The 21,757-nt window shown below is 45.3% G+C and overlaps 2 protein-coding genes across 2 annotated transcripts in view; one reads left to right on the plus strand and one right to left on the minus strand.

The window, feature by feature from the left end:
* The window catches only part of LOC106856241 (1-acyl-sn-glycerol-3-phosphate acyltransferase alpha-like), a 14,051-nt gene extending 7,209 nt beyond the window's left edge, over window positions 1-6,842 (plus strand). Inside the window, exon 6 of the mRNA XM_014881461.2 lies at window positions 2,252-6,842. Coding sequence (XP_014736947.2) covers window positions 2,252-2,397 — 146 coding nt within the window. The 3' untranslated portion in view covers window positions 2,398-6,842. The remainder of the gene's footprint in view (window positions 1-2,251) is intronic.
* Window positions 4,822-20,853, minus strand: LOC106856242 (myeloperoxidase-like). The gene is made up of 13 exons (XM_014881462.2): window positions 20,757-20,853; window positions 19,995-20,088; window positions 19,005-19,180; window positions 18,291-18,414; window positions 16,164-16,293; window positions 15,091-15,291; window positions 14,682-14,997; window positions 12,773-12,933; window positions 12,106-12,358; window positions 10,672-10,842; window positions 9,633-9,870; window positions 8,959-9,176; window positions 4,822-4,862 (listed from the first exon to the last, which is right to left on the minus strand). Exons 1-13 carry the CDS (start codon window positions 20,851-20,853, stop codon window positions 4,822-4,824), a joined length of 2,220 nt encoding a protein of 739 aa, XP_014736948.2.
* Window positions 20,854-21,757: the final 904 nt, after the last annotated feature.

Consider the following 21,757-nt stretch of genomic DNA (forward strand, 5'->3'; position numbering starts at 1 on the left):
GGACCACGTGTGATATGGAGATGGCACACAGAAAACAGCGGTTTCTGTCTTCTTGGGAAGAAATGGGACATTTCAGGCATCACTTTTTCCTCTCCCCTTGGATTTCTCACTGTTTGTCCAATACCTGTCCAAGAGAGCTTGGAGAAGCAGCAGAGTCCTGGGGTAGGTCCTGCCCCTGACCCCCCCATGCTGCCCTTGGATCTGCAGGTGCATGGAGAGCTAGGAACCATCTATGGTAACAAAATTTCTACTGGCCACTGATAAAATTTTAGAGGAAAAAATAACAAGTCTTTGGCTTCAGAAGGAAAATGAAGAAAAAAATGGTACAAATTCCAACAGAGAAAAGTGACCCATCCTGTTCCTTTGCTCCCTTAGATGTGGCCTACCTTAAAATGGACTTCTGCCACTTCCCACTCTTTCCCAGGCAAGCCCTGGTGTTCCCTGAGTAGAGGATCTGCATCTGAAATTCTCATTCCTTCCATTGTTGTGCCTGGGTGCAGTCATTCCCTTGCAGGCAGACACCTGAAAAGAGGGAGTGGTGCAAATGATAAATATGGAATTGCCTGTTTCCAGTCATCTTTCATCTGCTGGGTTTATCCTCTCCCTGTTCATACACAAAAGTCTTTCGGATCTGGAAGTGTTCTCCCACCTGAGAGTCAGTAGGACCACGAGGAGGGATTTTGCCAGCTTGTTTCCTTCCCTTCACATACCTGCTCTGGGAAATCAGAGAATAACCTCCTGGGGAGGGATCTTTGAAGCAGCTGATCATTTTGTTTTAAGCAAGGCCAGATCTAAAGACATATGAGTTAGCTTTGTGACTAGTCCAGAAAAGGTTGTATTAACTCTAAGGATGGAGATTCCAAGAATTCCCTGAGCTTTCTAGGAAAGACTTTTTGCAGTTACATGTACATTTGCCTATGTACAACTTCAGTGATCCTGGGAATTAATGGTTAGCTAATTCCATGCTCAGGTGATCTCTGAGCCCTTTTCCAAATGGCTGTTAAACAGGCAGGTCTTGCATTGCTGAAGAAAGAACTCTAGTTAGCTTTTTCTTGTACTTTCCCACTTTACCCAGCTGGAAATTTTGCCAGAGATGATTATGAAGATGGTGGTCAAGATTCCTGCACACTGAGCAGGTCCCTGGGTCAGAACAGCTCCCCATGTCTGCAGTGGCTCTGGGTGTGCTGAGGAACCTCTCAAAAGTCCTGCTCCATGCCTGGTGTTGGACACTGTCATTCATGGACCATGTCTGGTGCTTGCTGGAAGTCTGTTCCCAAGAGACCTGAATTTTCAGCATAGGCTTGTCATCACTCTGCTCTTTCAGTAGGATTGAGTGAAGTGAGGTACCAGCCTGGCTTTGGGTGTAAGATGTACAGGGAGGTAACATAGAATCATGGAATCGCAGAAGGGTTTGGGTTGGAAGGGATTTGAAGCTCATTTCATTCCACCCCTTACCATAGGCAAGGACACCTTCCACTAGACCAGATTGCTCCAAGCCCCATCCAACATGACAAACTCTTTTCTTTTGTGAAGTTCTCTATGCTTGTTTTGCCTCCTTCCCACAGCTTTGCTGCCAGCACTGCTGGATGTCATTCCAGGCACGCATGTAAAGTCATGCAAGAACATTACGACACATCACAGACTCTCCCCAGATCCCCAGATTCCTGTCTGTGCAGGCACTGTCTTGTCTCCTGGGCCAAACTGGGCCAAAACAGGGGACTCTTGGTGCCAGAACAGAAGAGCATTACGGCAGCTCCCCAGTATGTTCTTCCAGTTTACACCAGTCCATTGCTTAGGTGCTTCCCCCAAGAAATCTGACATACCAGGGAATCCTGGCCACAATTTCTCTCATCTCAAAGTGTGTTTCTGGAAGGAGGGACAGGGCTAAATTTGGTATGCGTAGACAGAGCACAAACACTTTGGATGTGTTGTATTAAACATCTTCTCTTTGCCCATGATATAGACAATCTGAGATCTTTGCATTGTGAAAACTCATCCTATATAAAACATTGCATTATGTTGGAGGAGAGATTCACCAGTTTCCATATTTATGATTCTTGTGCTCTCTGTGGATGGGAAAAGTCCAGGTTGGATTTTTGCTGTGTGCATTTGGGATGTGGCTGGGCTCCCACACCACTGGTGTGGGAATGAGGGCATTTCCTTGGTTGGCACCAACCCTCCTGCTGTACCACCTCCAGCTCTTCTATACCACTCATGTATTTCTTTTTCCCTATGTCACACCTTCTTCCAGGAAAGATGATCATCCAGATCCTGCCAGAAGTGGAGACGCTGGGCCTGGGCCCAGATGATGTTCCCAAGCTGACGGAGCAGGTCCGTGACTCCATGCTCTCCACCTACCAGGGGATATCAGGAATGATGAATGGATCTTCACAGTAGCAATCCCATCTTGCAGCTCCAGCTGTGTGTGCCCCAGCTGAGGGGAGCCCATGGCAACCACAGGAAGGTTTGGCAGCAGAGACAACTGTGATTTCAACACTGACATACCAGAGACAGGCAAAACATCCACCAGGGAGAGAAGCTTCCAAGGAGAATGTTGCTGTATTCCTCTCAGACATCTGTGCCACCCAGTGGGACAGACACACAATGGACAGCTGGACATTTGTGTGTAATCTTATTGCTGAGAAAGTCCCACCAGCTGGACCCCAGGCAGAGCTGGGCCCTTCCTGTGATCATCACTGCCTGCTTATAACTACCTTTCCTTGCTCAAATCCAACAAGACGAAGGCATTGATCCCAAGCCTGTGACCATGCTGCCTTGGGGTTTGAGGGGTGCCACATTCCCCTGAAACACACTCAGGAGAAGGCACTGTTTTCATCCTCTTCCATGGGGAGGATTTTGGAGGTACCCCTGCCATGAGAGACAGAAACCAAGGCAGCTTTGGGAGAGGGGAATTAAAGACCTTACATGTGTCTACAGGGCTTGGTGGGTTCTTTGGCATATTTAGCCTTGCTTTTAAGCTGTGGAAGGTTTTGCTTTCAGGGTTGGGCACATCTTCAAAGTGTGAGAGGGACATGTCTGGGGATTCAAAAACCAGAGGTAAACAGCAGGAGTAGGGTGCCTAGCATCCTTGTCGTGCCCAGATGGAATCATCATCCCTGGAAAATCTTCAAAAAAGTTGTATATATCTGGTGCTTAGGGACATGGTTTAGTGGTTGACCTGGCTGCGTGGGGTTAATGGACTCAGTGATCTTGGAGTGCTTTTCCAGGCTTCCTGATTCTGCAGTTCTATGATGATTCTATGATAACCTCATGATTTTTAGCACAATCTATATATCTTTCAACTCAAACACACTCTGGGAGCTGCATCTCCTGATTTCTGAGTCCAGCCTTCTGCCATCTCTGTCAGAGTTTGCCCGCTGGTGGCAATGTGACTTGCTTTTTTGTGCTGGTATGAACCAGAGCCAAAGAATATTTTGGACACAGGTCTGACTTACACAGAATCACACACAGATTCATAGAGTCATTTGGGTTGGAAAAGCCCTCTAGGTTCATTGAGTCCAATTCGTGGCTGATCCTTACCTTCTCAATCAGCCCAGAGCACTGAGTGCCACATCCAGTCCTTCCTTGGACACCTCCAGGGATGGGGACTCCATCACCTCCCTGGGCCCCTTCCAGTGCCTGACCACCCTTTCCATGGGGAAATTCCTGCTGATGTCCACCCTGACCTCCCCTGGCCCAGCTTGAGGCCGTTCCCTCTCCTCCTGTCCCTGTTCCCTGGAGCACAGCCCGACCCCCCCGGCTGTCCCCTCCTGTCAGGGAGTTGTGCAGAGCCACAAGGGCCCCCCTGAGCCTCCTTTTCTCCAGGCTGAGCCCCTTTCCAGCTCCCTCAGCCCCTCCTGGGGCTCCAGACCTTTCCCAGCTCTGTTCTCTTCTCTGGACACGCTCCAGCCCTCCAATGTCTTTCTTGCAGCGAGAGGCCCAAAACTGAACACAGGATTTGAGGTGTGGCCTCAGCAGTGCCAGCACAGGGGGACAGTCACTGCCCTGGTCCTGCTGGTCACACCGTGTCTGGCACAGCCCAGGTGCCACTGGACTCTTGCCCACCTGGGCACACTTGGACTCTTGTTCAGCCACAGTCAACCAGCTCCCCCAGGCCCTTTTCTGATGGAAAGATTTCCAACCCCTCTGCCCCCAGCCTGTCATTGATGCCAACTGTAGGTGAGTGCACAAGGATGTGTTCTATTACTGCCCAGAACACCCAAACCACACAGGTTCACTGTAGGATTTAAATAATACTTGTTTCAAGGCTTCAAGATGCAGCTGCCATGCTTCAGTGTCTTCAAAGGCTGAATTCTCTGATTAGAAGCTGTTGATTAGATCTGCTGATCCGCTGATCTGCTGATTAGAAGCAGCCTAAACAGCTTCTTCTCTTGTGCAAAACCAGGAGATTGGGAAAGTTTTGGTGAAGATTACATAAATGTGCTAGTATTTGAGCAGGTATAAAGGATTAGGAATTTGATTTTGTAATGCAAGCATGCCAGCCTGCAGGTTTGACACCCATTCAGGATGGGAAGAAAAAAAACTTGTCATAATTACACTTTCAGAGGGTCAGAAAGCCTCTGATCAATTTTTTTAGGGCAACATAAAATAAAATATCATTGCACTTCCATCTGAAGACTTAGATTAGTGGAAGTTTTTAGAAAGAAATTATATTCTAAAAAAATCACATTACAGGAAATAAAACAGATTACATAGTCTTGAGCTCCCCTCTTGGAAACCATGCACTGATGTTCAGTCAACAGCAGCCAGCAGAGCCTGATGTCCAGGCAGGAGTTTCCCAGGAGCAGCTCAGTGTCACCATTAGGGGTTTGCAACGCTGGTCTCATGAGTAGGATTAGAAACTGTCAATAAAGCAGAAAAAGCTGCTGAGAGGCAGAAAGTCTTTCCTGGACACAGTGGTTTTGTCCACCTTTTTGTCATCCCTGTATCCTTGTACCTCTGAGACATGATGATGCTTCCAGCCTTAGAATGAGTGGTTTGGGGGCAATTTCTTGCCATTTCAAAAGGTTAAACTTCAAGCAGCTGCTTTTAGCTCTGGAATGTCCCTCTCTCTGGGTTACACAAACACTTTGACTTCCCGCAAGCCTGGTGAGTGTGCTGGCTTAACACTAAAGATAAACCAAGAAAGTAATTTTTTCTGAAAAAAACAGCTAGGCTTCCTCTATGTCTGACAAAAAACAATCAGTGATTGGTTTTGAAAACTAACGACTGGTTAAACCACTAAAAGCAATGGACACACCCCTGTGAGATTCACATTTCAAAACGAACAAACCCCGAGCAAGTTCTCTTTCCCCTCCAGCCACAGTCCAGGCACCGCCAGCCTGGGCCCCTTCACGCCTTGCCTAAAGCCGGGGCCAGGGCACGACTCTCTGGTACAGGGCTCAGAAATGGTATATTATTATATTATTGGCTTTTAGCAAATATTAAAATGAATGCTATATGTATAATGTTGGAAAACCTTGCTAAATGAATATAGTTTCTTTTAGATCTGCTATTAATAAAACTTAGAAATAGTAGTGGGATAAATATATATTTTTCTTGGACTGTAACATGGTGATGTAAAAAAGCTTTTGTTCATATAACTAACTCAGAGAATGGTAAGAAAAAAACAGAAAATTCTTCACATTCTTGGATTGTCCTATCTGGATGAAGACAGAGGTGATGATCACCAGAACTCCAGGGAAAGGATTTATTGATTTCCGTTATCAGGGAGTGCACCGACAAGAAGGAGTCACAAGGAAGAAAAGAATATAAAAAATAAAAAATGTTCATTTACAGGTGGGGAGGGCGGTTGGTTTTGAATAATGCATGAAGGTCTATGAGTATGCAACATGTTGATGCATTCAGAGAAGTGTTTTCTGAGTGTGTTCTTGGCAGAATGCCAAGCACCTGCTGTTGTAACCTTTTGTTTTATTGTCTCTTGTGATAATTGATAAAAGATTCGTGTTAATCACAAAAGTATTGGGCTTTGTATAAACCAGAATACTAAGGTCTGAAGTGAAGCATGGACACTAGATAAAGAAAAATATATGATTAAATCATTCTGTTATTATTTTGTTTTCCAAATAAGTTGTATCTAATTCCAGCTTGCAAAATCAGACTTCCCAATAGCTCTTCCTGCCTTTGTTTGATCAATGCCGCTTATCTCGAAGACCAGACTTCCAGATTTCACTGATGGTTATCTACAAGGACCAGATGGTTATCTGTGACTGACTATCGCCCTGAGACTTTGTGAGTTGGGATATGGATGTTTATTTGACCTCCACTGCTTACCTGGCAAAATTATGAGAGCAAAGAATCAAAAATTATTGATTACAATGAGAAACCATAGTATAAGAAGAGGCTGCAAACCAAGGTTGGGTGGAGCGTGGAGTGGGCGGTGACCCCTCACGTTCCCCAGTGCTGCTTCCTCCATCTATATCAAACAAAGCAATCTAAATTTTGCTGAATATTGAGACTTTTGTTTCTCATTTACAACACTCTTATTGTCTTTTAGTCAACTTTTAAAATTTAGAGTTTTAAACTTTTAAAATTTAAGTTTTAAAATTTAAAAGGGCCCCATTTTTGGCCAGGACCCCCCAGTAAAAAAAGAGAGGGGAGGCCCGCATGGCTGCTGAAATCCCACGGCTCAACAAAACATTGAAGTGCCATTAAACCCTGCCCTGCCACCGTGGGGCCTGCTCCATGGGGCCTGCTCCATGATGCCTGCTCTGTGGGTCCTGCTCAATGCTCAATGGGGCCTGCTCCATGGGGCCTGCTCTGTGGGGCCTATCCCCGCCAGGAGCAGCTCTGGGCAGCCAGAGCTCGGCCTGGGGCAGAGACAGCTGGGCCAGTCTGGCAAGACCCCGCCACCCATGCCTCTCAACAGGGGCAGGAAAAGCCATCAGCCCACGGCTGAAATTAAATATAACAAACGCCAGAAAACAGCCATGCAGCCAAAAAAATCACCACCACTTTCTGGCTAGGCCCTTCCAATCCTAGCCCAGCCCCAGCTCGGCCTTGAAAGACTCTCATAAATAACTCTGGGCTGCTGCCTAAAAAAAAAAAATCACATAACTATCCGCTGCCCGGACAAAATATTAATTTTTTCATTATCCAAAATAAGACTTACAAACACTTTAATTCTCTTTCCTAAATATAAGGAAAAAAACCGCAAAAGAATAATATGCACAACAATAACAGCAACATAAAAACACCAAAGTCAAGCAAACAAACAAAAAAGTCAGGTCCCAGATGAGGAAAGGAAAAAAGTTGTAGACTAAAATTTCTCTTTTTCTAAGCTATAGAGAAAAGACTCTTGTTTCCCTATAACACATAAAAATACATTATGGGGTAAATAAATGTTTTAACTGTAAATTAAAAACAAAAACATTAGCACTAAAGTAAACAAATGCTGAAATGTCTGTAATCCCATAAGTTTGAATAGAGAGAAAATAAAAACCTCTGCTGCCCCCCAGGGAAGAAGAAAAAACCCCCTGTTTTCAAAAATGGAAAAAGCTTTTGTTTAAACTATTATAATCCTTAAAGTGTGCCCCATAAGTTAATATAGTCCTCAATAATGGTTGTGGGAAAACTATGACTCAAAAAAAAGATTTTTACATAGTAATCAGATTTCCGTTCTTCCAGGCAGCTGATCACTGTACCATCAAGACCACAAGAAAACTATGTCTTGTGTAAAAATCTCCATAAACTAAACAAAAGGTCTCTTCTCCCAAGTAAATTGGTGACTTTTTTTTTTAATGATAAACTGACTAATTAATTTTCCATATGTTGTCAATGGAAAAAAAAAAAAAAGAAGCTGTGGGGAAAGGAGAAGTATTCTAAAAGTTTTATTCTAAGTTTTTATAATTTCTAATAATAAAGCTTTTCTTTGTACCCTTTAAAATTTAAGCCTATTTTGCCTTCCTCCTAATTCTATCTCACAACAAAAAATAAGTAAATAATACTAGTAAGTACACTGACAATTTTGCCAATGCTAAACTCATAACAGTGAACAAGGAACTACAGGAAGCAGCTCAGCACATTTTAGTGGCCATAAGAATATGATAAAAAAAGAAATGAAAAATCTGTTGTTTAGCAAGAAGGTGAGCTGGACTCAGGTCCTAAAGAATGGGGTGAAGCCACCATAATTTAGCCTTTAAGTGCAAATACCTGTCTTAAGCAATAGTGTTTTCCTCAACTAGTTACTCAAACTCAATACAGGAACTGCATGGAGATGCTTTGTGGTCTGTGCCTTGCAGAAGGACAATGTAGGTGATCCCCAGGTATTGTGATCGTCTATAAATGGGTTGTCAGAAGAAAAAAGAATCCAATCCAGGCCATTCTTCAAGTCTCTGTTCTCCCACATCATTTCCGTTGGGGGAGCCCTAGTCAAAAGTGTTTCAGTAGGACACTGAGTGTCCACATTGCTCAAAGACACTGTTTTACTGTGGCACATCATAACCTTTGATTATGTGTGTTCAGTTACTGGTGTGTGAGGCCATACAGTGGCCATATAAAACTCTACCTTAAACTGATATAAAGCTTTGGGGAAGATGAGGGGAGAGCAGGAACTTGGAGCAGCAAAGACCTTGGAGCAGGTTGGCTTATTCTAGTGGATTTTCTCATCATCATCTTTCCTGTCAGGAAAGACTGTGGTTGTCCTGGAATATGGTCTTTTGAGAACACATTCCCAAGGTCCAGAATAGGCTAGATTTTGAGGGATTTCCCATCTGCTTGAAAGGAAGAGGCAGGGAATAAAGGATGATGAAAGTGATGGATTGCCTGGAAACTCAGTTAACAGCACCTCTGCCTCAGTGCTGAGTGTAGCTAAATGGACAGCCATGGTCTTTTGGGGGGCACAGTCACTGTGGAAACCTTAATTCTTTCATTTCTTTAGGCATGGAAGAGACCACATAGCACATTTATTATTTTTGACAGATCTCAGACTACTGATACCTTCTGTGGCACTCTCAGGCTCATCTTTCCAGGATGAGAGGTCAAGCACATCAATCTCCTGGCAATCAGTGAAGTCCTCAGGATAAGTGTTGATCTTGAATACATCCTTGGGTATCTTTTTGATATGAGTATTGTCACAGATCACCCTTGACACTGAGATTTTTCTCAATGCTTGCAACTGTTGTGGAGTGAAAACTCCTGGGTTTTCCCACCAGAATCTGCAATGAAATTGTCAGAAGCAGTTTATAATCTCTGGTTACTTGCTGATGTGGGAACCTGACCAAGGTGGGTCTGAGTGGTGCTTAAATCCACCTTCTCCAGGAACATTCCTTTAGAAAGAGGTGGATCTGGATTCTGCCAGTGCAGAGAGCCTGCCTCTTCCACACAGCATCAGCAGGCTTCTGGGATGCAGGGATTTATGCCCTGATAGCAAAAGTCACCTCAGGGAGAGGCCACAGCATATCCCCCATGATCTGGAGCTGGTAGTCCTCAGCCCCATGAATCTAGAGAAACAGGCTGCAAAAAACAGTCCTTTGGCAACTGAGTTAAAATCAAAGGGTGAGCCTTGCTGGGAGCACTCGTTGGAGTGCTGTAGATGGGTTGGATTAGTGTGTCAGAGGAAATGTCAGCATTTCCCCCCCACTAAAAAATGCCACAGGGAATGTATCTCTCACCTGTCCCCATCACGCAGGTTCCTGAACTGGGTGCCAATGAGGCAGGACAGGAGGGGCCCAACTCTGCCCTGGGGAACCACGGGCTCTGCAACTGCCCCAATCCAGAGGTCGATATTCTGTGGTGTCCCATACACATTCATGAACTTCTTGGCCAGTTTGGGATTGCCCAGCACCTCAGATAATTCTTCTATAGTCTGGGGTTGGGAGAGCCCACAGAAGCCCCTCCAGGCATTGTAACCTGCAACAGCAGGAGCAGCAGATGGTAAGGACTCACCACCACAACTCCACAGCACTTTTCTTGGCCCATGAGCACTGCCTGCTTCTTCTCATGGCATTAAAGGATCTGGAAGGCACTATTGTCCAGGCAGTCCCAACAAATGACACATTTTCAATGCTCCTTCTCATATGTACACTAACAGTTTGGGTTGTCTTTGTGACTATACCTCATCCTGTTGGTTATCTTTCTACTGCTGAGGGTGAATGCATCAGTCCAGGCAGCTTTGGGAGGCAAAATTTCTAGGATCAAATTCTTAGAAAAGAGGATATTTGGCTGTAATTAACCCAAGAGTCCCCATTCTTCACTAGCACCTGAGGCAGTCCCACCTATGGGTGCAAGTCACTTCTGCTCAGAACTCTGGCTTTTCTGGAACACAAGACAAGATTGATGGGCAAAGAACAAAGCCCAGGGCACCTGTCCAAGCCCATGTGAAAGCTGAATTTGGTCATTTGTGTCTGTACCTGCTGTACCACACATGCTCTCTGCAATACATCACTGTCTCTCACCTGCTTTCTTACGTTATCCCAAATACCACCTTTGATTTCTAAGACTTTTGTCCTCGTTATAAATGTCTCACAAAAAGATTTTTATAATACAGAAACCTTTTGTTCCCTGAGTTTGACTGTCTGTCCATCCTTCACCCTCAAATCAAGGTACTGTTTCTTCCCATTAGCGCAGAAAAAGCTTAGTTCATTCATGGAATAAGCAGTAGAAGGAAAAAAATATCGCATTCACGGGAGATGTGGACTTGTGTCTCCTTACCTGGAAGGCCGTGGTCTCTTCCCCGTTGCATGTTGATGGCTCCTAGATCCAAACCCATCACCTCTATTTGTTCAAAGAGGTGGTTCTGGAGCTCATCAACGAGCAGCTGGTTCTGTTTCATGAGTTTTGCATGATCCACAACCATGCCTCGGATCAGAGGGTCGATGCCTCCTGCAGCCATTGCAAATCAAGGAAAGATTTTTTGTGCCAAGGTGCAGCTTTGATGATCCCTTTCATGCAGCTGAAACAGTCTGCTATGGGCTCAGTGGTGTTTTCATCTCTGTATTTTCGTTTCACCATGTGTATGTGGAATCATAGAATCACAGAGTGGTTTGGGTTGGAAGGGACCTTAAAGCTCATCCCATTCCACCCCTTGCCATGGACAGGGACACCTTCCACTACCCCAGGCTGCTCCAAGCCCCAGCCAGCCTGGCCCTGAACACTTCCAGGGCTGGGGCAGCCACAGCTGCTCTGGGCAACCTGTGCCAGGGCCTGCCCACCCTCACCGTGGTACCTATATGAATCTGTACAGGTCTGCAGGTGCCAGTAGATAAAGCCTCACACAGTAACAAAATTCCTTATCTCTCCCATCCCTCAGACTTTCCTTCACATCCCTAAATCCACTTGCTGTCCACCAGTCCCTATCCAAGTCTGTTCCTCAGCCTGCCAGGCCCCATTGTGTCGTAGTGCTTGAGGGTCTATCCAAGGTTTTAGGTTTCGCAATGGATTTTGTTTATAATTCACTATTAGTTGACAGACTTTTATTAAAGCATTAAGTGTTGTGATAGAATTAATTAATGTCTGACTGTCCATGTCTTTTTCATAGCATTTAAGGAGACAGTATGAGCAAAACACAGGAAAATTGGCTGCATATGTGTAATTACATTTCTCACCATTAGTTATCACATTTTGGAAGAGACATTTGTCTTCCTCGGAAAGACTCATCTGGAGATCTCAGCTGAGTAATAGCAGGACCCCATAATTGCAGTTAGAGCCAGTAAGAGGGATGGGCACCCCTAAGAAGGAATGATGCTGCTTTTGCTCAGTTAAATTGGATGCATCACCCTCTGCCCATGTCTGCTGATTATAGGGGGACATAAGAGCTTTGGTTGGCATAGACTTTGTTGGGTTGATATTTGGCACAGAGAGTCTCCTGCCTCCTGGAGCAGGAGGAGCAGCAGGAGCTGCTGCACCATCTGAGTGGATGTGGAACATCCCACTGTCAGGTCTTGCTGAGCTGGAGGTGTCCAAGCAATGACTGGACACGGTGCTCAGTACTCTGGGCTGGGTGACAAGCTGTAGGTCACAGGTTGGACTTGATGGTCTTGGAAATCTTTTTCAACCTAAAATGATTCTGGGATTCTGTAATCCGTGTGCCTGACCAGCTGATCTCCACCTCAGGACCAGACCAGGACCACTGCCCCATGTTCTTACCTTCCATTACAATTCTCCATGGAGCACAAAAGGTCAAATGCAGAGGGACATGGGAGGAGGAACCCAAAGGCTGAAAGCTCTCATTCAGACGGGACACAAAAGGCTGCACCGATGTGTGGCCGAATCGGAAAGCCAGGGAGAAAACATTTGAGGCCCTTGGATCCACCTTCTCATTATAACCACTGTACAAAGGGATCCACTTGCTGGTCTCCCCAGCCAGCAGGAGTGGGAGGTAATCTCTGTATGTTATGATCTGAAAAAGCACAAGAGCACAGCAAGTTACCAGCAGCTGCAGCAGAAATAGCATCAGAAGTCAAGTGCAGAGAATGAACGTAGACTCTGCAGCAGAATTCATATAGATCTTCTGAAAAAAGAGCTGTAGCAATGGAATAAGTTTAGCATAATGGGTTTAAATTACTTTCTAAATGTGAAATTATTTTCTCTAATAATTAATTTATACATTAATATAATAAATGAATGATAAATTAGTAACACAATGCATAAAGAAGCTCTGGATATCCATGCTGTCTCAGATGGACCATCCTCATTTACAGTTTCCAACTCCCACAAATAATTTCCCTGATTCGGCAAAACCTTTTCCTCCTTTTGCCTGGAGAAAAAACCGTTCTAAGAGTGTGGACAATAAACAGCAAACAGTAATCAGTACCTGGTTTATGGCAATCACAATCTTTCGACTCTCTTGGTAAAGCTTTTCCCCATCCCAGTGGGGATTTAATTTCCTCAGCTCTGTAGCCAGGCGATTGTGCTCTCGGACAAAGAGAGTGTGCATTGCAGAGAGTCCCAGGTTTTCTGTCACCCGTTTGTCACCTAAAATGAAAATATTTTAGGAATTTTGTACATTGTTTTCAACTTCAGAAGCAGGTTTTGGTGTTAGGAGAGACAAGTAACAAGTGGTGATGTTCCTGGCAGTAATGCTGTGTGTGCCTCATCCCTGCAAGTGTCCAAAGCCAGGTTGGACGGGGCTTGGAGCAACCTGGGCTAGTGGAAAGTGTCTCTGCCCATGGCAGGGGGTGGAACAGGATGGTCTTTAAGTTCCTTTCCAACCCTAACCCATCTGCGATTCTATGAAAACAGGAGGGGACTCAGTGAAGACTCTCTGTGAGATGATGGAAGAAGCACTGAGCATCTCACTCAGTAAGGAGCCCTTCTCATGGGCAGAGAATGAGGAAATGAGAAAACTCTGCATTCTTATGATTTATTTTGCAAGATTCACATTTACGTTTTTTTAATGTTATGCCTGTGATGGATCACTTCAAATTTGAATAAATTCTGTGTTTGTCCTCAGTTTGTTTAAATTCCAGACAAACTTCTAGACTTTTCTTCTGATGTAGGGTGGATTAGTTAATTAATCAACTAACCAGATTGCTTAAGAGTGTTTAATTGTTAGTCTTGATTGTGTTGAAAATTGAACCAGAATTACAGAATGGAAGGGACTTTAAAGCCCATCCTATTTCAACCTTCCACTACCCCAGGTTGCTCCAAGCCCTATTCAGCCTGACCCTGGACACTTCCAGGGCTGGGGCAGCCACAGCTTCTCTGGGCAACTTGTGCCAGGGCCTCACCACCCTCACAGGGAACAATTTCTTCTGTCTATCTAATTTAATCTACTCTCTTTCCGTGTGAAGCCATTGCCCCTTGTCCTCCCATTACAGTTACTAATGCAGTCCCTTTCCAGCTTCCCTGTATTCCCTACAGATCCCAGAAGGTCTCCACACAACCCCCTCTTCTCCAGGCTGAACAGCCTCCACTTTCTCAGCCTGTCAGTGCTGACAATCTGACAATTTGCATTCAAGTAATGAATGCTGAATTCTAGGTGGAAGAAAAAAAGCTCCTGAGAAGCTTAAAGCACTGATGGCTCTTTTATTGAAAATTTCTCCTGCTTTTGAAAATACTTTACAAAGGAAGAACAATTTGCTGTAATTCTTCTGAGAAATTAAAACAATTTTTATGTTTATTAGTCAATTACTGCTTGATTATTTTTCTTTTCTAACTTAGGGGAGGATTCCCTGTCTTTCACCTTACGGAGTCATGTCTTGAAGTGCCTCATTCAAATATCACAGAATATTCTCTGTTGGAAGGGACCCACAAGGATCCTGTAAGGAGATATTTGTCCCTTTTTGACTTTATGACCCACTAAAAACAACTCCCCAGTGTGGACACACACATTTAGAGAGCTGGGGAATTACAGCTTGGAAATTCTTTTCAGGCCTGGATTTCTCCTGACTCTCAGCTCCATTCCCAGGCTGACAAGCTGACTGCAGCTTCAGTTAGGGAGGAGTCTCCCAGGGTGATAACATGGTGACAAACAGAGTGGAATTCATCATAAAGATTAACACCTGGTTTTTTTCCGTGGGATACATCCTGAGGTGCTGTCCCAAGGATGTTTTTCCCAATTGTCCAATGAACTACTGTCCTGTCCTGGCTGCACTAACACACTTTAAATACGGGCTGTCCATACAATAAAGTTGGCCTTTTTTCCCCAAAAGAGCTCCATGTGTGTTGCTGTCCTTTCTCTCTCTTTGCAGTGCAGTAACTACCCCCCAACTGCCCCTTACCTGCTTTAAAGCAGGGGATGTTGGCACTCCTGTTGGTGAGAACACAAACACTGTGCGCCGCGTTCTCGAAGGGCAGCAGTTCCAGCCCTGCGTCCGTGAAATCCTGGTTGACAGCCATCCAGCCCAGCTGGCTGCTGAGATTTCTCAGGCTCCTGGCCAGCGCGTCGTCACTGCCGTACACCGTGCTGGCGTCGATGAAGGACGTGGCAGCGTTGAGCTGCTCCCGGCGGAAGGTGCCGGGGCTGCACACTGAGGCTGACTGCACAAAGGGCATGCAGGTGTCGGAGCTCAGCATCCGCGGGTCGTCGGGGGGGAACTAAAGCAAATGAGCCAAGCGATGCTTCAGAAAGTCCTGTGGTTTTATTTTTGCTGCTGTAAGAGAGCATGGCACGGGTGAGAGTCATGTTACCTTAATGGGGAAGCAGGGGGGCTTGAAGGCACAGCTGGTGTGGCACTGGAGTTCCAGGCTGGCTCCTTCCCCACTGGCAGGGGCCAAGTCGATGTCATGGTTGACCCACTGGCCCCAGTGCATGAAGACCAGCGAGAGTTGCTGGTCTGCAGTGATGTTCTCATTAGCCGTGTGAGCAATTTCATTGGATACTTTTCGAACCTGCAGAAAACCAAAATGAAAATGTGTCTGTCTCTGCCATGGTGGATTTGTGTGTCACTTGAACTCCCACTGTGAAATCTTGGAATCACAGAATTACGAAGTTCAGAAAATACCTCCGAGAACATCAACCTTCAACTGAGTATCCTCATTCCCTCTAAACCATATTGAGAAGTGCCACATCTACCTGTTTTTTGAAAACCTCCAGGGACTGACTCCTCCACTGTCCTGGAAATCCTGCTCCAGTGCTCAACCACTGTGTCAGTGAAGATATTTTTCCTAATATCGTGACTTCCTCTAGTACAATTTGAAGCTATTTCCTCTTGTCCTGTCCTTTGTTCCCTTGGAGAAGAGGCCAACACCCACCTACTCCTTACAGGTAGCTGTAGATCATGCACAAGATGATTTTAGATAAATTACTAAGAGTTAATTATGGCATTACACAGCTCCATGTCATTCCCCAGCTCCCTCCAACCAGGTGTAAAAGTAGACTACACAGTCTTTCAGCCAAACCCAGCTTCATGGAAAGCCTGTTCCAGGTAAAAGTTGTTCATGAACACCAGAAAATCAGAACATGGCTGAGGAACTCCCAAGCTTTGTGGTTTGTACAAACCTCCTGGTGTCCTTGAGCACTGACTGCAGCAATCCTTGGGATGCACACTTCAGAAACTGCTTAGGGAAACATCCACAACCTTTTTGCTCATGTCTGTCATCAGCAAAAAGTATTAACCTGAGCCATAACTCAGGTGTAGAAATGTAGCCTGAGATTAAAGATTAAGCAATTTACACTCTAGATGTTGCCACTGCTTCCTTCTTGATGGGTGCATTAAGGGCAGTGTCCATTCTCATGGCTGGATTAGGATAGCAGCTCTCACCAGTGGGAGTGGGAATCCGTTGTAGCGCTTTCCTTCACTCGCTCCTCTGGGAACAGACACTCCATCTTCGTACACGGCCGGGAGCCAGCGTGCAAAGGCGCGGTTAGAGGACCCCAGGTGGGAGTGATTTCTGCAGCATCACCAGAAAAACAACTTCTGTTATTTGTTCAAACATCAGAGATGTACAGACTAACATTTCACAGCCCTTTATTCCATGTCTGAGCACTCTGGTAACAGGGATGAGACTGGGAAAACACCAAGAAGCAAATTCTACCAAGGTTATTACTGTGAGAAAATGCAACTTTTTCTAAAAAGATGCCTTGTGTCACTCTTGATTTTATCTGTCATTTAAACCTACATTAATTTTATCTGGCATTTAAATCTCTGTACCACCTCTGTCTTCACTGTCCTCTCAAAATCAGACACACAGCAGGGCCATCAGCATGGTGAGGGTGGCCATGTCATGTCCAGCTGGGGGCTGGAAGCCTACAAGGATGAAGATTCTCCACCTCTGTGGGCATCTGTGCCAAGGATGCCCCTTGACAAAGCTTTTCTACAGATCCTCTCAGCCTGCAGCTGTGGCCATTGTGGTGTAGCCTTACATTGCTCCAAAAAGTTTGAATTGCTAAAGTCAGCATTTTGTGTTCAGAAGAACAATAATCCTGATTGAGCCAATGATCTGTGGCCCTGTGGGCACAAAACTTAGGCCATGTGTGTCTATATGATGTGGCACTCAGGGTTCTGGTTCTGTTGACAAGGTGGGGATGAGTCAAAGGTTGGACTTGGTGGTCTTGGAGGTCTTTTCCAACTCAGTTGATTCTGTGATTCAGCACTGGAAAAGGAGAGGAGCACCCAGTGTTTACAACAGCGTGCTGTGAAATAAGAGCATGTCCTAGGAAAATGATTGTGCCTGAGCCGAAGCAATTCCATCAAATATTAAGGACTCAGAACCACCTGGGTCTTGTTCTGATTGCTATTACTGTCCTTGCAGGCAAACTATTCTTATGGTGTGTGCCTCAAGCTGAGCAAGATCCTTGGGAAAATATTAACACCAGAGGGATCCCTCAAGCCCAGTGCCTCCTCATCTCTCTGACAGCCCAACAAGGCCAAGGACAGCCCTACCCTGAGGCTCAAATCAGCATGGACACAAAATCCCACAATGGGTCAGGCTGGAAGAGACCACACTGGGGTCACCTGGTCCTTTGTCCCTGCTCAGGCAGGGTCATCTCAGACCACATGGCACAGGCCTGTGTCCAGACAGTTCTGGAATATGCCCAGTGAGACAGACTCCACACCCTTCCTGGGCAGACAGTCAATGCTGTCCTTGTGGGGCTGGAGGCCCTGGAGTCCATGGGAACAGACTGGACAACTCCAGTGAGTGTGAGCTCCCTGCACACTGATGTAGAGCTGTGCTATGTCATCACATCTGGCACATCTGTTTCATGCCAGATGCACACTGGATGCAAATCCCACTCAGATTTGGGGGCTGGCAATGACACAGCAAGAGAAGGAGCCTTGACTGCTCTTGTCAGAGTAGGAATTTGGTAATTTTCTGGTTAAAAAAAAAAAAGTGCAAAAGGAAATAAATGCTTGATCCCAGCTTTGAACCTGGAGGGAAACTATATACAAAAAAAGCTGAAGAACTAATTTTCTCAGATAAAGGATGTACAATACACAAAGCTGGAAGAGCCTAGAATTAAAATCTTATTTAATTCCCACCCTTACTCATTACAGAGATACATCAACAGCTGAATATTACCATCTGAATCAGCTGGGGAAATTAGTATTATCCCTGTGGAAGAGTGGAGGAATGATTTCCTGTAGCCCCAGCAAAATGAGAGGCTGAGTCATAGCCTCAAAATTTCCTCAACTTCTTGCCTGCCCCCACCCCAAGAAGTCATTTTCTTCATCCAAAGCAGCACATAAAGGGCAATGGGCACAAATCTGAGATTTTCAAGAAATTACATCTTTTTCCTGACAGACAAAGGTAGAAATGAATCCTCTGTTTTAGACTCATTAAATGGATCATTTCACTCTTCTTGCCCTTTCAAAAGGCACCTTCACAAGTCATCTACCCTGGGTCAGAATACAGACCTGAGACTCTCACTGTGCACACACAAATCCTACCTGTTGTTGCACTCCCCAGTAATGGTCCGGTAAAAGTCCCTCTCTGGGCATTTAATGGAACGAGTCTGGTAGTCACAGCCAGTGCCCTTGGAAATCATCTCCTTTTGTCTCCTGCTAAGCAGGTCTGCAAGAGAAACCCTTTAGAGTAACATCTGATCCTACTCTTCTCTTTTTGTTTCAGCTTCTTAGTATTCTAGGTCAACATTTGAGCCAGCTGAATTGGAGCTGTAGGTATAAAACATCTGGATTGTAATTGTTAATTTGGTGCCTAAACCCTTTTGTGGATCAGCCATCCTCTCTGGACTAGGGAAACAGGGTGGGCATGAAGCAATTTTCCAGGGGAATGGGAAGAGCATTATCACCAGAAAGGCTTTAATCAGCTGGGAACAAAATGATGAGTTTGCAGAATGATAAAACCCAGGTGTGAGGAGCAGAAGTGGAAGGTGGAGGCGTTTCAGTGGTTACAGTCTCCAGTGGGTTTTGTCCCAGGTTTGTCCCAGGTATTGTTAGGCTGTTTTTACAAGGACAGGAGAGATGCATTCTCAAAGATGATGAATAAAATACCCAGGGGTCTGATCTGTCTCTGAGCAACCTTCAAATCGATACCCCTCGTGGGGAAGGTTTTATCCCTGGTTATTTGCTGCTCGCTGTCCTGCTGTGGCACATTTCCTGCTCTTAGCCCTTGGCAAGACATTTTGGTCTAAATTACATTACCTGTGACATTGAAACTCTGTTTTCCAGAGAGATGCAGCTTCCTTTTGAGGAGTTTCAAAGTAGTTTCCAAGTAATCAGCAGCACGGACTGCAGATCTGGTTCTTCCTATGGGGTCCTTTAGGTGCTTCAGAAAATCCATCGGGTTGACAGTCTTTTCCTCCAGTTTTCTTTTTAAGCTGAACATAGAAGAGTTCCATGAAGCACCTTCTCTGAAATCAGAGCTCATCTGCCGTGCTGGACTGAGTGTAATTAACTGTGACAACACTGCAGGGTTGCACACAGGCCCTGCCCAGTAGGACCAGCTGTCTGCACATCAGCACATCCACTCAAATGGTTTTGGCAAACAAAGCACTGTAATCCCCTACTTCAAGTTTGCAGTCACACTTCCTTGTCACAATAAACTTTGTTCTATCATGTGGAAATCCAGATCAATGAACTGTGACTGGATAAAATTTTACATTAATTAAGTTGCAAGGTGTATTCTGTGAACAGAGGGACAACCTCACTCCTGTTCCATCTCTTTCTGGTCCCAAGGCTCTGTCTTGTTACTTCTGTAGGATGAGTGGAGAGAGTCTCCTTCCCAAATCATCCCACTTCCTGGAACCAGCCTTTTGGGACAATCACAGAGGATACCCGAGGTCTGACTTCCACTGACACGTATCTGGGATAGGGTGTCCATCTGCACAACTCCAGTTCTTCTGGAGGGGCAGAACTCCTGCTGCCAGGAGTTGTCTGGCATGTGTCTGGCATGTCTGAACCATTATGGACCAATGAGAGGTGCTCGTGGCAGTGTAGGTGAGGAAACAATACTTGGAGGTCATGGCTGCTGGTCCTGCCAAACTGGGCAAAAGGATCCCTCCAGCTACAACAAGGAGAGCCAGAGCACTAAGGCTTCTCCATAATAAACATGCATTGGAAAACAGAGAAAACATACATGTATTTAATTTTATTTCCTTAAAATATTGGGGCTGTCATGCAGGAAGAACTCACCTTTTTCGAGCCTGTAAATATGTGGTGTCTACCAACTGCTTGGCCTCAGTAATCGTGCTCAGGAGAGATGAATCTGACAGCACCTCTGAAACCTCTGCTCAAAAAATCAAAAGAAGAAAAAACAGAAATTGAGGATACTCAATTATAACATACCTCACAAGCTTTGTTCTCGACTAAACCACATCCCTAGCTGCCACATAAACAGGTTTTTAAAACATTTTCAGGGATGGTGACTCCCCCACTGCCCTGGGAAGTCTATTTCAATGCTTCCCCATCCTTTCCATTGAAGAAATTTCCCCCAGTATCCAATATAAACTGCTGGCACAATTTGATGCCATTTCCTCTCCTCCTGTTCCCTGGAGCAGAGCCCGACCCCCCGGCTGTCCCCTTCTGTCAGGGAATTGTACAGAGCCACAAGGGCCCCCCTGAGACTCCTTTTCTCCAGGCTGAGCCCCTTTCCAGCTCCCTCAGCCTCTCCCGGGGCTCCAGACGTTTCCCCAGGGAAAGTGCACACAAGAAGCCAAAGATACAATCTCTTCCTCAGGTTCCCTGTTATAAAAGGATGATTTGCACAGATGGGCTGTTGGTTAAATAGAGAGTTTCCTTAGGCAAATCTTTCAGGTATCAACTTCATTTTTAGTGAATCAATCTACAGGATACTTCAGTTCTTTATTGGAGCTATATCTAACTGGGAACTCAGGCTGAGTTTTGATTCACAGCCTTTCCAGTACAGCAGCAGCCAAAGGACAAACAGGAACCTACCATTCCCCGAGGAGCCCATTGCTCCAACTATGCAGAGAGTGATTATGGATCCCAGGACAGTCATTCTTGGGTTTGTGCCTAGAGAGAAATGCAACATAAATCCTCAATGGGCAGGGTGTCAGTGAGGGGTCAGAACAGATTGACATGTTTGGTTTCAGGATCCAGGAATAAAATCGAGCTGTCCTCTGTCCAGATCTGCCAGAGGGCTCAGGCTGGGGCTGTAGGTGTTAGCAGGACACAGGGACACCACTAAGGGGCAGGACCCTCAGTAACTGGGCTGGCTAGCTGCCAAGGAATTGGCAGTCAGGTACAGCCCAGCCTCAGCGGTGGAGAATATGGGGAAGGTGAGTTGGAAGAGGGCAGTGTCCTGGGGTCGTCTTTGGCAATGTCCACAAGCAGCTGGTGGAAAGAAGCCTGACCCCACACATCCCTCTCTGCTCCCTCCGTCTTGATGCTGAACAAAAAAAGCCACCATGTCTATCATTAGTCTTTCAACCACCCCTGCCAGTCCTCTTGCTGCTCCCCAAAATTCGTCTCTATTGCTGTTTCACTTTGACATTATCAGCAGAAATGTGTATGATCTGTTCTACCAGTGTCTCCCACTGTGGCACAGCACCTTCCTCGAATGAAGGTTTTTAGCCCAAATGTTGCAACTAGATTTATTTTAAGTAATTTAGTCAGGTTTTTAATTGTTTAGAACAGGACAGAGACAAAATTTGGAAGAACTAACAGACTTCTCACAGTGGGAGAGGTTATCATACAATTACAATCCATGAAAATTTTTGGACCATCTTAATGGGGATTGAAAGCTGCTTATTCCTTGCAATCATATATTGCAGGATATTTCTGCATGAGGAATAAATCAGACTGTCTTTGCTCACTTCTCACAATAAATTAAATACACATCAGGGGAAAAAGCGGAATGAAGCACCACCAGGTCCCAACACCACTCAGCCTCTCATCTCCTTGAGTTCACCCATGGAATGCACTAATATCCACAC

This window comes from Sturnus vulgaris, chromosome 21, assembly GCF_052056855.1.
Source record: "Sturnus vulgaris isolate bStuVul1 chromosome 21, bStuVul1.hap1, whole genome shotgun sequence".
Classification (NCBI taxonomy): domain Eukaryota; kingdom Metazoa; phylum Chordata; class Aves; order Passeriformes; family Sturnidae; genus Sturnus; species Sturnus vulgaris.

Coding starts and splice junctions, on each gene's coding strand:
- LOC106856242 (XM_014881462.2), bottom strand. CDS start 20,853: ATGTTGCATTTCTCTCTAGGCACAAACCCAAGAATGACTGTCCTGGGA. Junction 18,415..19,004: donor ACAGAGTTTCAATGTCACAG/GTAATGTAATTT, acceptor TTTCTCTTGCAG/ACCTGCTTAGCAGGAGACAA. Junction 16,294..18,290: donor ACTGGGGAGTGCAACAACAG/GTAGGATTTGTG, acceptor GTGATGCTGCAG/AAATCACTCCCACCTGGGGT.